The sequence below is a fragment of the Hemibagrus wyckioides genome, linkage group LG25 (genome assembly GCF_019097595.1).
Source record: "Hemibagrus wyckioides isolate EC202008001 linkage group LG25, SWU_Hwy_1.0, whole genome shotgun sequence".
Classification (NCBI taxonomy): domain Eukaryota; kingdom Metazoa; phylum Chordata; class Actinopteri; order Siluriformes; family Bagridae; genus Hemibagrus; species Hemibagrus wyckioides.
Window position 1 is genome coordinate 19,195,358 of NC_080734.1, and position 19,260 is coordinate 19,214,617.

The 19,260-nt window shown below is 39.3% G+C and overlaps 1 protein-coding gene across 3 annotated transcripts; it reads left to right on the forward strand.

The window, feature by feature from the left end:
- Nucleotides 1–163: 163 nt before the first annotated feature.
- prrx1b (paired related homeobox 1b) lies at nucleotides 164–7,680 on the forward strand. Of its 3 annotated transcripts, none has more exons than XM_058379747.1 (5): nucleotides 164–917; nucleotides 4,283–4,458; nucleotides 5,988–6,169; nucleotides 6,936–7,001; nucleotides 7,269–7,680. In XM_058379747.1, the coding sequence occupies exons 1-5, from the start codon at nucleotides 668–670 to the stop codon at nucleotides 7,399–7,401; spliced, it is 807 nt and encodes a 268-aa protein (XP_058235730.1). In that variant the 5' UTR covers nucleotides 164–667; the 3' UTR covers nucleotides 7,402–7,680. The 3 variants fall into 3 exon arrangements, with proteins under 3 accessions (XP_058235730.1, XP_058235732.1, XP_058235731.1); XM_058379749.1 differs by having other exon boundaries at nucleotides 167–917; nucleotides 6,936–6,997; XM_058379748.1 differs by lacking the exon at nucleotides 6,936–7,001 and having other exon boundaries at nucleotides 169–917.
- The last annotated feature ends 11,580 nt before the right edge of the window (nucleotides 7,681–19,260 follow it).

The following is a 19,260-nucleotide window of genomic DNA, read 5'->3' on the forward strand; positions in this document are numbered from 1 at the left end:
CGTAATTACGAGTGCCTATTAGGCCGATCTTCTCTCCCGGGGGCCTCATTTTTTTCCTGCGCGCGGGCCTCTGCCGTTTGTTAACGTTTGAAGTGCCACGAGCTGCGTTCCCTTCTCATGAGTGTGTGTGCGTGTGTGTGCGTGTGTGTGTGTGTGGGGGGGGGGGGGTAGTGCTTGGACGCTGAGCTTCAACGAGGCGGCAGTGTGTCCAGCCTCCTCGCGCTCACGGGCCAGCCCGCTTTTACGAGCGCGCGCATGTGTTTAGGCAGCGGCATTCCGGCAAACTGCGCTCAGTCTCAGGCACGCGCGATAACAGCGACGTGGGTGTAAGCTTTTTGGGTTTTTTTTTCTCCTATCTATCTCTTTTTCCATAAGGAAACTACGACGGAATCGGAGCAAAAGCGCTTCGTGGCGAGTTTGTGCGCAAAGGCGCCTCCAAAGAGCGGAGGTTTTTATTTTTCAGGGAATTGACAGTTCCACGTACTTAACGAACCACCTCTGGATCCGTGATCAAGCTTAAATTCAGATACGAACAAAAAAAGAAAGGAAAAGAAGCACGTTTTGGAGACACGCGTTCTTCTGTATTCCGGTCTCCTATGCAAGGGACGGTTTTGCTCGTCCGCTGTTGTTGCTCTGTGCTTTTTTTCTCCGTTAGCCTGTTTGCGTCATGACTTCTAGCTATGCGCATGTAATGGACAGACGAGCGGTGGCGGTGCCCAGCAGACTGGAAAGCCCCATCACAGCCAACGTGGACAACCTGCAGGCCAAAAAGAACTTCTCGGTGAGCCACCTGTTGGATCTGGAAGAAGCAGGGGAAATGGTGGGCGCGCAGGCGGATGAGAGCGTGGGGGAGACGGGCAGGACCATGCTGGAGTCTCCGGGTCTGACGAGCGGCAGTGACACGGCGCAACCGGAGAGTAAGTGCAGCCTCGAGCGCACGCTGAACAGCCCTGAACAGCACACTAAATATAAATCTATTATAAAAACCTATTATAAAATCTTATAATACATATTATTTCATAAAATCTATTATTATGATTGTATATTAAATCTATTATGTAAAATAATAGACACAAAACATCTTTACACAAATCCACATTATGAGCTCTAATGTGCAGGGACCGGATTGCGCTTTAGTGAACTTGGGAGCGATTTTTCCCTGAATATTTTACGATTTTTTACGTTTAAACTCTCTGGTGTTGTTATGAAACTTCACGCGAGGACCCCTCCCTCTTCCCCGAGCGCGTTCACGGGAATCAGTGCTCTTATTAACACTTAGCACAGCAGTTTCCCACATTAACACGTGCACAGATTAGATTACTCCAAGTGAACTGTGCATTGTGTTTATTTTCAATTACAGTGATGCTGACCACGTCCAAAAGCTTCTATTAAGTAACATTTCATTTTAAATAATGCTTTAAGATTTAATTTATTTGAATGCATTTCTATAGCTTTAATTTATCTGAATGCACGCATATATATATATATATATATATATATATATATATATATATATATATATATATATATATATATATATGTATATATATATATATATATATATATATATATAGAGAGAGAGAGAGAGAGGAAATAGGGATATTTCTGTTACGAGCTAATTTCGAGCTAATTTTGTTGTACAAATAAATTGTAAATTTTCAAAAAACAAATTTGAATACATCACAAAACGTTTATAAACATTTATAATACCTGATAATAGATCATTTACTGTGGTTAATTGGAGCTGATGATGTGATCAGTGAGCGCGTGCTGCTGCGGATGCGCGCTGACCACAATTACAAATGAATAAATAACGAATTAATATAAATTATTCATAAACGTGTAGACAGCAGATTATATATCAGAATAAATATATATCTTTGTGCAAACCAAGGGTTCAGTATTGAACACACTCTACAGCATGTTTTGGAAACTAAACTAGGCCCAGTTCCGTTTAGACCACTCCGCACAGTAGTGATAATAAAATATATAAAATATAATAAAATAAAATAAAAATAGCCTCTTATAAATATATATATATATATATATATATATATATATATATATATATATATATATATATATATATATGTGTGTGTGTGTGTGTGTGTGTGTGTGTGTGTGTTTATTCTCTCCCGAACCTCAACAGACTTTTTTTTTTTCAAACAAAATTAATTTATCCCTTTGGTTTAATGAAACGCTTTGTTTCTGACTTAATTATTCTCTAGTTTAAGCCCTAAACGATATATTTTAGTGATTAATGATTGGGGACACTTTAAGGTCAGATAAAGGACGTAAAATCTGAAACCATAACCCTGTAAACTATTATTAAGAACATGTTTGTAATGTAATTGGTAAGTTCACATTTATATCATGATACTGACCAGTCAAATGACAACATTAGATTCAGATCTCTATAATTATGTATATATACACATAATTTTTGTTATCATTTTATTTTGTTATCATTTTATCAGTTGTGTTTACAAGTTAGGATACATTACATATTCTCTAGCTTATATAACCGACCCGCACCACAATCTATGTGTGTGTGTGTGTGTGTGTGTGTGTGTTTCACATGGAAACTCAGTTAAAGCGAATTTCCAATAAAGTGCGGAAGTTTAACGAGTTCTTGAATACACTAATGATTCCCACAAACAGACTGAGCTAATTAGGCTACAGCCTCCGCCGCCATGTCTGTGCAATTAGCCCTGCTTCATGTGGGGAAAATATAAATTAAATACATAAAAGATTTATTTATTTTTTTAATCTGAACTTCTACTTGATTAAATTTATTTTAAATGGCCTGTCCATTTAAAATAAAGATATGTAAAGTATTTTGAATGAATGAACACAATGGCGTTTTGTGTGAAACTCGGAGGAGAGCGATCTCTCGGACAGGTACAGGTGTCGGCGTTGTGGACCAAACAACAGCCAACCAGATGCAGCGATTATTAATGTGAGGACCAATCAGGAGGGAGGATATTGCGGAATGCCGTTAATGAGTCTAGCTAATCATCGTGTGTTTTACTGCCCAGTCGGTGCTGGTTTGTTTTCGCCGCTGGCCTGATGTGAGCAACACCAGGGGAGTAACAGGAGAGTAAATTATATTAATGTCTGAAATTCTTTTAAAAGAAAATATATATCTTTTAAAACAAAATATAAGAAGCATGAGTGTAAATTATTAAAGCTCACAGTGAATAATTCTGGGTAAAACAACAACAACAACAACAACAACAACAATAATAGTAATAATAGTAATAATAATAATAATAATAATTCAAGTCCTCTGTCCAAAGTAAAATATGAACCAATGATACACTTTAAATATATAAAAACTCAACTCTCTTCTTCAGCAATTCTTCTGTAAATGTTAGACTACTCAGAGATTTTACAAGACCTTCCAGGATTCGATTTATTTTTGCTGTTGTTTCAACATGTAAGCAAAGCCTAAGCTACAAAATACCTTGTATATTTACAGTAAGTGAAGTTACTACGATTCATATTTTTCTAACATTCTTACTGTAATGCTTCATTAGGGCTTGTAAATAAATATAAGCACAAACCTGTCATTTTACAGCAACATGTTGGTAATGTTAAATTATTGAAAAAAAAAAACATCTTCAAATTTACAGTGGTGTTGTTGTCATTACTGTATCATCAAATGTACGACCAAAAACGTCAAAAATACTAACAATAAATAAATTTTAGTCATTTTAGTTCAATTCACAAACATCTGATAAAATTCCACAACACGAAGTTGAACCTGAATAAGAATGTGAACAGTGAGATAATCAGAGTATTCGAGAGAAAAGAAGTCAGACAGACAGCTACACGGGGTTTCATTTTAAAACAGCGAGCTAGCTAGCAAACCTTTGTTACTTAGCTAGTCTAACATTACCTAGCTTCAAGTGGTGCACTGTTGCTAAAAGAAATTAAAGCTATACTTTAGAAAATGAAGATTTGAAAAATGACTCAGGCGAACCATTCTGCCGGCTAGTTAATGATACCGTCTGTCCTACTGTGTTATGAAATGATAATAATTTTCCCAGCAGTATTTGATTATTTCTATAGTAATGTGCTTTGATAGACTATAATCAGAAGCTGAATGCCACGTGGCCTGCTGTGTCATACTGTGAAACAGGTTTAGATTATCGTAGCCATTTTAACGACAGAACTGATTGACGGCAGTGCTAAAGCATCACGCCCCACATGTCGGATAGGAAGCATTACGTCTGTGATTTTGTAACTTATGGACTGATGTTTGTGGCGGTGTGGACAGATGAACAGTTGAACTCGGAGGAGAAGAAGAAGCGTAAGCAGAGGCGGAACAGGACCACGTTCAACAGCAGCCAACTGCAGGCGCTGGAGCGAGTGTTCGAGAGGACGCACTACCCTGACGCCTTCGTGAGAGAGGATCTGGCCCGTAGAGTCAATCTCACCGAGGCCCGAGTGCAGGTAAGGTCCAAAGTCTGTGGGCATCAAGCTGCTCCAATAAGTTACTCATTCCCTTCATGTTAAAAAACCTCAGAGTTCAGCCAGGAACATGGATAATAATCTGATTACACAGTGGTGAACACAACAGGAGATACTGTTTACGGTAAATTTCATTTATTACCCGCACATAATTTTATAATAATTAATATGTTATGTAGTATATGATTATATGCCACAATGTTATTTATACATAGTAAACCACAGATGAAATAACCCTAGGTTAAACAGATGATATAATGGCGAAACATGTAGGAAAAGGTCACATCACTGTTTTTGCTTTTGTAATTTTGTGCCCCAGCCACATCGGCGTTTTCAAAAAATCCCAATCAGAGTTTAACATGGAAGAGAGCAGACTGAAAGCACATGCTCCGGGCCTGAGACGCTCTCCACATGTTATAATGAGAGGGATTTTTTTTATTTTTTTTCTCCAAAAGATGGGGATTGTGCCCATTTATAGATCAAGAGAGAGCTAGAGAGAGAGAGAGAGAGAGAGAGAGAGAGGGAGGAAAGAAAGAAAGAAAGAAAAAGCGAGAGAAAACACATCTGCAATTAATGTGTCCCAGAGAGGGTGAGCGATTCCGAAAGGCTTTGATAAAAGCGACTTTGAGCTCATTCCTGAGGCGCTGCGTAACCGGACACTGCGCCTCCACCAGACCTTGGCTTGGGAAGCGAGCTTGGTTCTGTTTCTCCACCACTGTTCAGAGCAAGACGAGTGGCACACCATCACACCGCAGCGAAACTAGCATTTCCATCCTTGTACAAAGCTTAGCACGCCGTTTCTCGCATGTGTTTCACACGTTTGTTGTGTGACTTTCGAGCTTTATGTTATTTCTGGGTTGCTGTAAGATGCTCTGAATCGCTTGGTTATAGTCTTTCACTCTTCTGTGCTGGATTCGGGTTCGGGAAGCGTAACAACGCGTTCAGGATCGAAATCTGTTCTCGAACCAATTTTTGTAGATTTTTTTTTTTCCACACAGCAACAAATCCACAGTGATTTCTAAACATTAGTTTTAGCAGTGTGTGAAAAAAATTTTGTTACACAATAATCTCCATCCTGTGTTTCTTTTCACATGGAAACCGCAGTGAAACAAACAAACAAATGATTCGGTGCGTCATGTTCCACATCACTGACATGCCTGAAATATTTTATTCTGATTCTGAAGGCCTTTAAATTTATCTGAAAAAAAAAAAAAAATCAATTTAAAAATTGTATTTAGTTTTGTAGTAAAAAATTTGCAGAGTATGGACCATGATGCCTCATTTTATCATTTTGAAAATATTTTGCTTGACCAAATTCAGCTCAATAATTCATAACACACATAACAAAAAAAACCTGAGTGTTTTATTTCTGTTGCTTTTTGTTACTTGGGGGTATATAATTCAACCTGAAACAAAACAGCATTATATTAAATATTGAAATATATTTTGTAGACTGTTTGATGGTAAGCTCTGGGCTGTATATATAACCCTCTCCGCTCCCCGTCCTGTAGGTGTGGTTTCAGAACCGGCGAGCAAAGTTCCGGCGTAACGAGCGGGCCATGTTGGCCAGTAAGAATGCCTCGCTCCTCAAGTCGTACTCAGGAGACGTAACAGCGGTGGAGCAGCCCATCGTGCCTCGTCCCGCCCCACGTCCCAACGACTACCTATCCTGGGGCAGCGCCACCCCTTACAGGTAACCCCAGTGACCTTAATGTGCTGTTTGTGCCACTTTCCTGCTCCGCTCAATCCCAGCATGCCCTCCAGCTATCTGCTGTGTTTTCCTTTCATTTCCTCTTGGCACATGACTCCTGCTCTATCTATGTCTGACTCGCCCCCAGTCTTCTGCACGGTTCTGCTTATTTCCAGCAGTTTGCTTTTAATTCATGATGCAAAATATTTCCCTGATGATGAAAAGATTTCCTACACAAAGTGCTGAAGCGATGTAGCACAGGCTGTTGTACACTGTATCTCCAGCAGCTCTGCATAGCAGTGTCTCTCTCTCAGTCTCTCTCTCTCAGTGGGGAAGGTGGTGCGGCTCTGGAGCTCAGGAGCTCAACCCCTCACTGTTAGGTGATAATCTGAAAACAAACCGTGTTAAATCCACCTCTGTGCCCTGTGACCTCTGGGTTATAAGCTACATGCTAACAGCGTGAGGAGGGAAGCTTCACTGGGCAGGATTTTCTGTGACTCTGGTTACACTGGTTACGCTCTACACTGATGTCTGTACAGAACAGCTGACCAGGCCACTCGGGCCAAAACGCTCAACTCCTGACTGTGCAAATGTGTTTTCTTAACCACTTCCTGGCATTTTTATGCTTACGACTAGAAACCAGGCCAGTAAAAATGAGCTCATGCAGATTTGTTTTATTTTTATTTTGCCTATTGCACTGACGTGCACAATTATTACATGTTAATAAAGTACATATAAAGCCTTAATTAACTATTTATATATTCTGAAGCTGGTTTCCGAGTTCGGAGGGAGGGCCAGTGCGAGTGCCACAGAAAATGCTGCCCACAGAAAGCAAGTACTTCTTTTTAAATTTTACTATATTTAAAAATAAATAAATATCTAAACTATCTCAGATGTGTAGCAACAATCAGAGACCTAAACAGACTCTTTGCTGACCTTCTTTAAAAATAACCTACTTAATATAGTGTGTATAATGTCTGAGATGTCTTATGGATGTTTTTTTTATATATAAATATAAATATTTATATATATATATATATATATATTTTAATTAGTATTTGTGGACTCATTCTTGGTCTTGTTTATTTCTCCTGTTCCTCAGCACAATGGCAGCCTACCCACCCACTTGTGCCAACACCACTTCCACCCAGGGAATGAACATGGCCAACAGCATCGCTAACCTGAGACTAAAAGCCAAGGAGTACAGCCTCAACCAGGTCCCCACTGTTAACTGAGTCGAGGAGGTGAGAGAGAAAGAGAGAGAGAGTAAAGAAGGGAGGATGGATATGAAGAAGAGGAAGCCTCCACAGAGTCGGATGACATAAAGAACTGGACAAATTGGTCTGAGTTTCCTCTTTCGGCAAAAAACCTCCATTGGGAATGGAACGATCCAACCCTCCTTCTGGAATTATGGCTCTTCCCCATCTCCTCCTCCTCCTCCTCCTCCTCATCCTCTTCCTCCTCCTTCTCCTCCTCATCCTCCTCCTATGCTGGCTTTTTTTTTTTTTTACCATCTTCATCACTGCTGATGAATGTAGACACTTTTCTGAGGAAATGAAACTCTTCATATATCCGGACTAATGTGGAGACTGCAATGCAGACGTAGTGTCTGGATGATTTAAACCCTCCTCTTTATTTTTTATTTTTTTTAATTTCATTTTTTGTGGCTTTAAATTAGAGTCGACTGAAGAATGAAGCGCCTTCTTCGAGGAAGCCAGCGGATGATTGTAAGTTTGCTTAAGTATGAATTTACTCGAGGAGGAAAAAGGTTCATTTGCTGGAAACTCCTCAAAAATAAAACAAACAAAAACCAAAAAACACTGGGATTCTCCGGCTCTTTTAAATCGAGAACGTCCGAATCCACCTGAACTCTTAAAAAAATCAGCTGGAGGACCATCTGACAGCTAACCCTTGTTGTGTTCGACGAGGAAGGTCATGTCTTAAATACATTTCATTCTATATAACCTACTGTACCACTGACACGTAGCTGTTGGATTCATGGTGATACATGTAACTTCTCATACTAACACAAATGTAATTCGTTTTTCAAGGACAACTTATACTTCCTGTCGTTTTTTTTTTGTTTGTTTTTTAAATCTGTATGCCATTTCATAATTGCAAAGCATATGGGAATAAAGAGACTTTCAAGCAGTAATCGAGAGCATATTAAAGTTGCTTCTGAAGGATATTTAACGTCTTCCGAATAGCTCTGTTGCAGGCAACAGACCAAAAGACATCGTGACAAAAAAAATAGCTAATGATCCAGCTAATGATCCACCTTTCCAGCTAATGTGCTAAGAATACATTTCTCCAGCTCGTTTTTCCATCCTGTTCATGTCCTGATCGGCGTGAGTCAGAGAGCTGTGACGTTAAACAGGGTCGGAGTTGTGTACGTCTCTGTGGATCGGTGTGTGAGAAAATGATTTATTTAGAAAGTGTAGAAGTGCTTGTTTTATTCATCTCAAAACAAACTTCTTTTCTTTACTTTTCTTTTCTTTTTTGCATTTTTCTTTTCTTTTCTTTTTTTCTTTTTCCTTTTTCTTTTCTTTTCTTTTCTTTTCCTTTTCCTTTCCCTTCCTTTCCTTTCCTTTCCTTTCCTTTCCTTTCCTTTCCTTTCCTTTCCTTTCCTTTCCTTACCTTTTCTTTTCTATAAGTGAACACATTTTCCATAAAGTGTGTTTTTTAAACAGCGCTCATATCCAGATCTTTTGATAGACCAAAATTTTTTTTTTTGAAAAATGTCCAGTTCCAGTGTGAAAAAGTAATTTTTTTTTAAATCATAGCTTTTTACTCTGCTTTTTAATGATTATTAAGTGATCTGAATAAAATCAAATTATTCCTGAATTATTTTTTACTTCTTAACCTTTTGTAAATGCTTTATTTTTGGAGGACGCTTCATGAAACAAACGCGTAGCAATTTTATGGCAGTTTCTTACAATTCAGCCATTATTTAGAACCCTGGGCCATGAGATTTATATATATATATACATATATATATATATATATATATATATATATATGTATATATATATATTTTTTTGGTGCATTATTCACATTAGGCTTTAATTATTTCTCACATATATTTTCCCCCAGTGGGACAAGTAGGCTGAGGATTCATGAAGAAGAAAAACCCCTGTTAGATATCATTAGTACATGAAGATGATGTCTTTTCCCGCTCTTGATGTTTTAAAAAACTTCTTCTAATCAGACGTCAGGCTCAGGGTTTATCGGTGTTGTGTGTTTGCGTGTTAACTTCAGTAATGCATGTTGTATATCACGCACTCTGATCTCTCGCGTGTTTCTTGCGCCAGTCCAGGGTGTGTATGTCTCACCTTTCAGACAGCCATGGCCTTGTTGACCTGAAGTGCTTCCAGATGTGCGTAGGCAGTGACCTGCTCGCCCCATCCGCAGCACCTCGGGCCTGGGGCCCTCGCTCCCTCCTTCAGCCCTGCCGGCGTCCCCTCAGACGGGCCGCGAGCGCAGCGGATGACATACAAGCGCCTCACCCCCTTCAGCACCACATCTGGAGCTTATTACAGAGGAGACAGTCCGAGAGAACCGGGGGGGGAAGAGTCTTAGTGCATGTGTGTGTGTGTGTGTGTGTGTGAGAAGGAGTGTATATGAGTTAAGGGGGTGGTGCGAGCACATATATGCCAAGCTGTTTACATATGCATCAATTCTTTAAAAAAAAGACCTCCTTTCCTTCTTAACCTCGTGTTATTCTTGCTGTCAGTCTCGCCCTGGTTTTCTCCGTTCCCCATCATAACCGCACTGTGTGTCCTGTCAGAGCTTTACTCCAGCCCTTACGCCCTCATGATGGTGGAAAATTTATTAATGAGAGCCTCTTGGATCTGGGTTTGTGCAAAAAAAAAAAAAAACTATTAAATGCTTAAATGTTGCAGGCCTTGAGTGAAATATAGCCCAGCTGTTAAAAGCATGTGGTTAGGGTGAACAACCAAAAGAATTTCCTTAACGCAGTGCCAGTGCAGAATGTATACACAAACTGCGTACACTAATATGGAGAAAATGAAGTCGGAGCACCGAAATCCACCTGCTGTGAGAAAATACGGTGCAATGTGTGCAGATCTCCGGCAAGAAAAATACCCTCAACTTTATTTGCATGTACAGAAGACTGTAATGGAGCTCACTTCATTAACCAAATGTCAAGGGATAAAAGTTCAGGGTTGTGTGTTTAAATGCTTCCATTATAAAGACTGGGTGAACTGGTCAATATAATGGCTTGACATTCCTGAACATTTCAGCTTTCAGCAAAAAAAAAAGCTTGATGTGGGAGTTCAACCACAAAACCTTCTATTGTCCTTCTCGCCTCGCTCTCAGCAGTGATGATGAGAATCTTCAAAGAAATCCAATGCTCATAAACTCACGTGATCCTCACTGTTTTCTTTGGTCCATGATGAGGTTTTTTTTTTTTGACCTCGCCCTAAAACCCAGCACCACACAAAGAGCAGAAGTAAACAGTAATCAGATGCGACGTCGGACCCCAGACGTCACCGTCTAATCAGCTTGAGCTTTTACCCCAATATGAAACGGAGGCATGTATTCCTCCGAAAGCCAAAAAAACATGCTCTGCGTAGAGCTTTTAATTTACGAGTGAAATGTCCGGGAAGGTGATTAGGATTTCTGTAACTGCGGAGGGAAAAAAAACAAAACAAAACATAAACATGTGAACGTTGGCATGAAGCGGTGGCAGCCTTCAACTTTTGGAGGAGAAGAAACCCAGAGCTGAGTCTCCACCAGCTGCAAAGTTTCTCTGAGACTAAAATCCCGTTCTGGCTTGTTTTATTTCGTAAAACTTTATTATGGTAAAATAATCTTTGATAAAGCGTGCTGTGGTAAAAAGAACGTAATTATTTTTGATATAAAAACTCATGGATGTTTATTAGGAATGGGAATGTAGTTTCTGTGAGATTTCTTCCTTGTCTTAAAAATTCACTCGTCATTATTTAGTGTATTCTAAACCATCTAAATGAGGTTAAAGAGAAGCGTCTTCTATCGCCTTTGTAAAGGACAGTAGGTCTCTCTGCACTGGGGCATTTTATCAGGAACACACCGGAAAGTGTTGGGATTCAGCGAGATTCACATGAGCTGTAGATTTATGAATTCATACCTGAAAGATCTGAGCAGGAGCTTATCTCCTCATCGCTTATTTGATGTTCTGCCAGCATGCGCCTCGGGTCAATAGCGGAGCTGAACTCTGTCGGGGTCGCAGGTCAGGACAGGAGTAGATTTCTTGTCTTCATCCCGGACGCTTCACGTTCGGGTCACGGAACGGACGGAGCTCACGTGTTCATTAAACGCAGCTGACTCGAGGGTTCGTTCCACACGTGACCCAAAACGTCTGCACAGTAAAAGAAAAACCGCTCTAACATGTGAACCTTGAAAAAGATCAAAACGTCAAGTACCCTTTTAACCAGCTGTCCCTTTTAAACAACACCTCACTCTTTGTCACAGGTTCATTGATATAGTCAAGCAGCGCCACGCCGGTCTTTTCAGGGCCGACCTCGGTAGTTAAACTGTCCCTAATTTGAGCGAAACAGCTTCCTGCTCTCATTACTCTTTGTCGGGCGAGCGAAGGGACGACGAAGGTCCCAGCGGCGCCGCCATGCTGGAGAGAAAACAGCCCGGTGACCAAGCAAAACGCTAAGGTCAACGTCCAAAGCGGCCGCTAAAAACCACGGGAAACACAAATAGGTTGGGGGCGCACGACTTCCTCTGAGGAAACATGTCGCTTAAAACCCGGAGATGGTTTTCTGGAGTAGATGGGATCTCAGGGTAAATGTTAGTTTAGTTCGTCTCTGGAGGTTTCAGATGTTCCTGAAGGTTTGTTCCATAACTTCATCATAGGGGGAATCTCTCTCAGGGATGGCGTCCAGCAGCGTCTGATTGCTCTCATTAATCACAGGAACCAGCTAGATTCGAAATTCTCATCTGAACTTAAAAAAAGTGAAAACAAACATGTACAGATGTTCAGGACACAAATGAAAAGACATTTTTAGCATTTTTGCTCGGATAGGCTCGTCTCAGATTGTATCCTATTGCACATTGCAGTTCATTCTTGTAAATTTCCACAGAGGAAGTAATCCAGCCATTCATCTTTGTTAGCATGCTGATCCATCACATCTCTCCTAACAAGTCCAAGCTAATGACTTAATGGCTCAGGCTTAGATCTACTTACCCTATATGTCTTCCATCACTCTGCTTTCTCTCTCTCTTTCTTTTCTTTTTTCTTTTTTGGAAAGAAGCTTTCTTCCTTTCTCCCTTTGGAGACAGTTGTCACTGTCAGAGACTAGAGCCTAGCTTTGGAAAGTTTTCATAAGGTCCTTGTGTGAAAGCAGAGGGGTGTATGTGCTCAGAAACAAATATTACAGTCACATCTTGTGCCAGGTCAAATTCCCCAACAAATGTGCAATTTGGAGATGATGGAAAGTCACAGAAAGTCTGCTTTTAATTTTCTCCTCATGCATACAAGGCACAAATGGACACACACACACACACACACACATACACACGGAGGCACAAGTAAATATAGAGACAACACGAAAGGTAAAGGGTGAGAGAGAAAGCTGAGACGGTGGATTCTTTGTATTAGAGGTTAATGTCAATCACACACACACACACACACACCCTTATAAAGACCTTCTATTTCCTAATGTATGAATTTTTAAAAAAAATAAAAGCTGCAGTAAATGAGCAGATCAAAACTGTCAGCTATTTCTACCCACATGGGAACATCTGGTCCCCACAAAGATATAAAACACACACACACACACACACACACACACACACACACACACACACACTGCTTGTTCAGGAAATGGACCCAAGGGTTTATTTTTCCTAATTATCCATTTAGTTTAAGTGGCAGGAGGCGATGAGCTACACACTGAACGGAAATTAATTCTATTATTGTTATTAAACAAAGGTGTTAAACCTAATACCTGATTATTTGGCGCAAAAGATAACCGCTCACGACTGGTCTGTTTCATTCTGATTGAAACAAGATGCCGATTTCCTGTTTAAAAAAAACAAAGAGGAAGATTTCTCTTTCTGCCTCCTTTTAAGGCTCAGGTATGTGGAATAAAAACAATATAATAGAGATATGATATAAATAAAATATCATTAGCAGGACTGAATAGACAAATAAACAATCAGTATACGTTTATTAACATGATATTGACTCTCGGATGAGAGATTTTACAGTATGGAATCATTCTTGTTCAAGTTATCCTTAAAAATGTCCTATTTTTAATAAATATCAGCTCTATTAATCAGCTTTCTGTCTAATATTATACCCTGCGTACATCTTTAGCTCCTTAACTAAACTGAGCCGTGGTCTGAACACTTGAACTAGGACGCTTGAACAAACACATGGGTTCTGACGGTGTAAGTGAATGTGGAGCACAGGCACCATTTTTTTCCCCTTTTTGGCCTCAATCCGTGACTGTCATCAGACTCCATGTTAATGACGGCAGTGTGGCAGCATGTGTGCGGAGTCGTGGCACTCCGATCCAGCTTTCATTAATCTATAAGACTAATTGAAAACACAACTGTCCAAACATTCCTAGATTCCTGGATGTATGGAGCAGAGAGCTGCTAGAAGAAAAAAAGTGCATGAATTCATTACTCAAGCAAAAGAACTGCAGGCTGAAATAGTGTAACTGTGTAAAAGTCGAACTTAGGAACACAAAGTTGAAAAGTATGTGCACCCCTGAAGATCACACTGATATACCACAACATTGTAATATTGTCGCTTCACTGGAACTAAGAGACTTGAACCCTGTTCCAGCATGATGATGCCCCTGTACACAGAGCACAGAGCTCCATGAAGACATGGTGTATTAAGGTTGTAGTGGAAGAACTGGAGTGTCCTGCACTGAGCCCCACTGGAATGAACTGGAACACCGACTGAACCCCAGACCTCCTCACTCTTACAACATCAGTGTCTGATCTCACTAATGCTCTTGTAGCTGAATGATCAGTAATCCCCACAGACACACTCCAACATCTAGTAGAAGGGAGCGCATTATAACAGTAACATGTCTGGAGATCACCAAGCAGCAGGGGGTGTGATGGTCAGGGGTGCACAAATTTTTAGTCAGTATAGTTTACTAAAATCTAGCTCAATAACTATGATATAAGCCGGCAGCTTCAGAGCGAATTGTAGCTGCTGAGAGAGAGAAAGTACAGAGATATATTTATGGTTCATTATCTCTACAGTATATATTTTGGTCAGTGAGGACATGCAGCTTTTATTTACTGAAATAAGAACTCGAGTAAAATATTGAAAGTATATTAAAATCATAGAGGATTATATTTAATTCTTGGAATATTACAAGCGATAATTTGTTAGAATTGGATCTAGCATGGTTATGTGTACTGTGTGTGTGTATGTGTGTGTGTGTGTGTGTGTGTGTGCTAATGGGTATATATTAAGGGGAATAACGATACTGTAGTGTGGTTTAATAACTGTATGTTTGTACTGAATTGACTTTCACTAGCATCCATCTTCATACTAGTGTTTTATGGCAGCTCTTTAATAACCATCTGTTTGTGTTTAATGCCAAAACACTCCTCTGCCATTTATTACAAATGATTGTTCTGGTGTGTCTAAGACTATATGTGAAAAAACCCTCAGCTCATGGCAGCTGCTTTTGACATTTTGTTTTCATGGGGATGGAGTAATCCTGTTTTACCTCAAGTCATCAATTGTGTTCGCTTACAAAATCGGCCTGCTTTCATGCTAGAAATGATCTCTCTCATGGTCAGGGTTGTGTAGATTTACTCAGTCAAGGCCTCATGAAAGAGATTCGATTCCCCGGGAGGAAAAGACTCTCCTCTTGGAGATGGATGTGGGACTGACTTTTCATTTTCTTCTCCACAGTCTTTCTTTCTTTCTTTTTTATCCCAAGTGTGGAATTATATATATATATATATATATATATATATATATATATATATATATATATATATATATATATATATATATAAAGAGAGAGAGTTGAGTAAAGCTTCTGGGACCTGGATGTACGACTCTTCCTAATTTTAAATGAAGACCATGACTCGGAGGTCTAATCCATAGAATAGAATAAATGCTTATACATACACTGGAATATGGAGTATGGATAAAGTATATAGTAAGGCAACTCTGATAATCACAGATTGTCTCTGTGGAAGCATTAAAAACATATCAGTGCTGATGGACCGTCCTGGGAGAGCGAGCTGACCGGTGCTTTCCACCATTTCTGCACGTTTATATCTCCTCATCTCATTCTCATTCTAAAATCACCATCATATTAAAATTTCCACGAAACATTATATATAAAAGAAACAAAGCCACTATACTTAAAGAATCTCTCATGCATCATTCCTGTAGATGCACCTTTTTATTGCAGCCTTGCATTCCTACACTGTAGACAAACTAAAAGGTTCGGATTTTTATTTTACAGCTCAGTGTAATGAGTCGGGTTTTGAGCGAGCAGTCCGCACGTCTGCGTCAGGATCAGCAGCGAGCCGCTCTGAAGGGAGCTCAGAGGAATGCGGTGCATTTCCTCCTTTCGTGCGCTCGGCTTGTTCGCTCGCTGCCAAGCTGAACCCCATACCGCCTCCACATGATGCCTTCCCTCAGGGCTCGCCATCACATCACAACCAGGGGATCAATAATTGGAAAAACAAAAGTGCGCTGTGGTAGAGAGAGGCGTGGAAAACGAACAGGGACGGCTGTGAAGGCGTCGCAGACTCTTATGGCAGATTCAAACAAACCAAAGAGCTGCTGAGGGACTGAGTGATGATTAGAGGAGAGGGTGAGGATCGAGGCTCATGCCAGCACACAACATTATCTCTTTTACATTAATGTGTAAAACCTTTACATACATTTTCACACGATTAGATGTTTCCCAGACCACGTGAAAAGCATTCATCATGCCGTTCATTTTTGTATAAGCCGACTGCGGATTTTATAACAATTACCTGGCAACCTGAGTGCTGTAGGGTTTACAGTTAACAACTGTTACGCATTTATATTAAACTGTGATTTTATTTATTTGTCACATTAAACAACCATACACAGTAGTACATGCAGTTAAAACCGAGTTACAATAAAAAATAGAACTAGAATTACTTTTACAAGCAAACTATATATATTTATATATACATATATATATATGTGTGTGTGTGTGTGTGTGTGTGTGTATGGATCGGTGGCAGAACAGTATGACTTATGAATGAAATTCAGATGTGTGTAACTATTTAGAAGAAGAACTGAGGGCATGAAGCTTTTATTATCACCACACATACATTACAGTACAGTGGAATTATTTTCCTCACATATCCCAGCTGAGGAAGTTGGGGTCAGAGAGCAGGGGCAGATATGATACAGTACCCCTGGAGCAGAGAGGGTTAAGCTCCTTGATATCAATTGCCCAGCAGTGGAGCTTGGTGGTGCTGGGGCTTGAACCCTGATCCTCCAAGCAACAAGCTTAACCACTTGAGCCACCACTTCCTCTCTGAATGTAATTCTAAGGTCATGGGTTATGTGGTGATGCCATGTGTCCAGTAATATATGAGATATTCTATAAAATAACACCTAATCCTGTAGATTTCCTCGACACAGGATAGAACTGAGCTGAAGAGTTTTAGCTGAAGGACACATTCGAGGCAGTTTAGTGGCTCGGGGATTTGAACACACAACCTTCCTCCATCCTCTAACAACAAGCAGCTAGAAGAACTAACCTGCATTTATACAGTGAAGATGAAGTCGCTGAATTGAGCGAGTTAGAGTGGTGTTATTGTTCTAACACGGATCAGAAAGTTGTGTGTTCAAGTCTCTCCACCACCTCACAGACACTTAACCCAGGGGGTCAGCTGTGTTTCCTGCATCTGGCAAAGGTACTGGGTTATGTGTTATTCTGGCCATAAACTGTCATTAAAGCACTAAAATCTACAGCTTTTTTTTACATACTGCACATGTAAACACCATGAATGATATGTGATCAGAAAAAACCTAGTAAATCATGTGAGGAAATCACATCTGTCTCACAAGATCTGTGAAAAAAAAGCAAATTTATCACATGAGAAAATCACAGGAGATAAATAAAAGCACATGGACCACTTGTGGGGAAAAAACCCATAATGTGAAAACCAAATGAATCGTTTCTAAAAATCTAAAAGAAATGAAGCTGCATGACAGAGTGTGAAAAAATAATATGAAAATTAAATTCGTCATATGAGATAAATCATGTGAGAAAATCTCAAGGCAAAAATTAAAACCTGCACGTGAAATAAAAAATTTATAGTGTGGGAAAAAAAATATCTGAAAAAATGTGTGAAATAAACACATTTAAAAATCACATTTATCATGTAAAAATAAATAAAACCACATGTCCTGCATGTGGAAACAAAGAAAACTTGAAAAACAATTTAATTGTGTGAGAAAATGAGTGAAAAAAAACAAAATGTGAAAATAAAATATGTTATGCGAGAAAATCAAATGTCAGATAAATAATAACACATGATCTGCATGTGAAAAAAAAATCGGTTTAATTCAGTGCAAAAATCATGGGGAAAAAAAAAATCAAAATGTGACCTGATTGTGGGGAAATAAAATTAAATGTATAAATAATATAAAATAAATGAATAAAAAATGTATAATAAATTTAAAATATATTAAGATATTTGAGAAATGAAATCTGAAAATAAAGTTATTTGGGAAGAAAGTCAGCATGTGAAAATAAAAAAATTAATTTTTTTAAAAAAAAATTAAAAAATGAAGCATGTGAACATCAAATTTCTAAAAATTTGCTTGATTATCCGCAGGAATAAGTGAAGTTTGTGTGACTTTTGTGTAAGTCTTATATTGGTATGTGTCCTGCTGAAAGACGGAGAGTAAGTGCATCCTTACAGATGTTCTGATAAAGACACCGTGTCCTCAGCGTCACATCACGGCTTCATTAACGTGACCGTATCTGTTCTTCACTGCATCTCAAACACAGCTCTTGTAGGATTGTTTTAAACCTTAAAGAGGTTTCATGTCATCACAACAGAGAATATTATACTCGGCATGTATTTTTTAAATCACTTTGGTGAATGTTAACAGCGACGTAAGCAGACTGTGGGATGGGAACAGTGTCAGGATCCAGCTGTGTGTTTACTGTATGGGATTTGCATTGCTCTGACTCGACCACTAGGTGGCCTACAAATACCCAGCAGTACAGTTATTGGTGGAAAGGAGATAAGTGCCTATGGCTCCATGTTATGTTACGACCATACAGCATTGGTTAAGAGCTGCAGTCTGTGTTTCAGAAAGAATTCAGAGAGAGTTGTTTAATATCTGTTTATTTCTGCCTTAGTACACACATTTCATCCTTAATCCTGTACAATAACTGCTTATACATCGATTCTTCCATTTATAGATTCAAGAACTGAACTAAGGGCATGAAGCCTTTATTATCACCACACATACTTTACAGCACAGTTATAATACAGCGCCCCTGGAGCAGAGAGGGTTAAGGGCCTTGCTCTATTGCCCATCAGTGGAGCTTGGTGGTGCTGGGGCTCGAACCCCGATCCACAACCCAGAGCCTTAACCACTTGAGCCACCACTGCCCCTAGATTAGCATCTAGTCAAGTTTAACAACCCTAAATACAGTGTGTTCAGTCGAGTCAAAATTCAGAGTCAGTTATTTGTGACTTGTGCAGCTGAGAGATGATGGACCGCAGACTGAAACTCTTTCTGAGTGGTAGCTCCACTCAGAAATACTGGACATGTATTAACAGATACTGTCTACTAATATACAAAAATATACAAATGTAAATGCAGTATCAGGTCAAAAAGAAAAGAAAAAAGTTTTAGCATCAACACATTAGCTACCTTAACTCGTTTACTAATATATAGTAACTCTACTCTAGTAATATATAGTTAATAAACACTGAACTTCTTGTAGGATTTTCTTTTATTCTTGTCATCCATTGAGGCACAGTTCAACCACACACACACCTGAACATTCACGCTGATGGATATAAAACAAAATGAGAATAATGAAAAGAGATATAATGCAAAAAAGTGACTAAAATAAAGA

Coding starts and splice junctions, on each gene's coding strand:
- prrx1b (XM_058379747.1), top strand. CDS start 668: ATGACTTCTAGCTATGCGCATGTAATGGACAGACGAGCGGTGGCGGTG. Junction 918..4,282: donor TGACACGGCGCAACCGGAGA/GTAAGTGCAGCC, acceptor CGGTGTGGACAG/ATGAACAGTTGAACTCGGAG. Junction 4,459..5,987: donor TCACCGAGGCCCGAGTGCAG/GTAAGGTCCAAA, acceptor CCCGTCCTGTAG/GTGTGGTTTCAGAACCGGCG.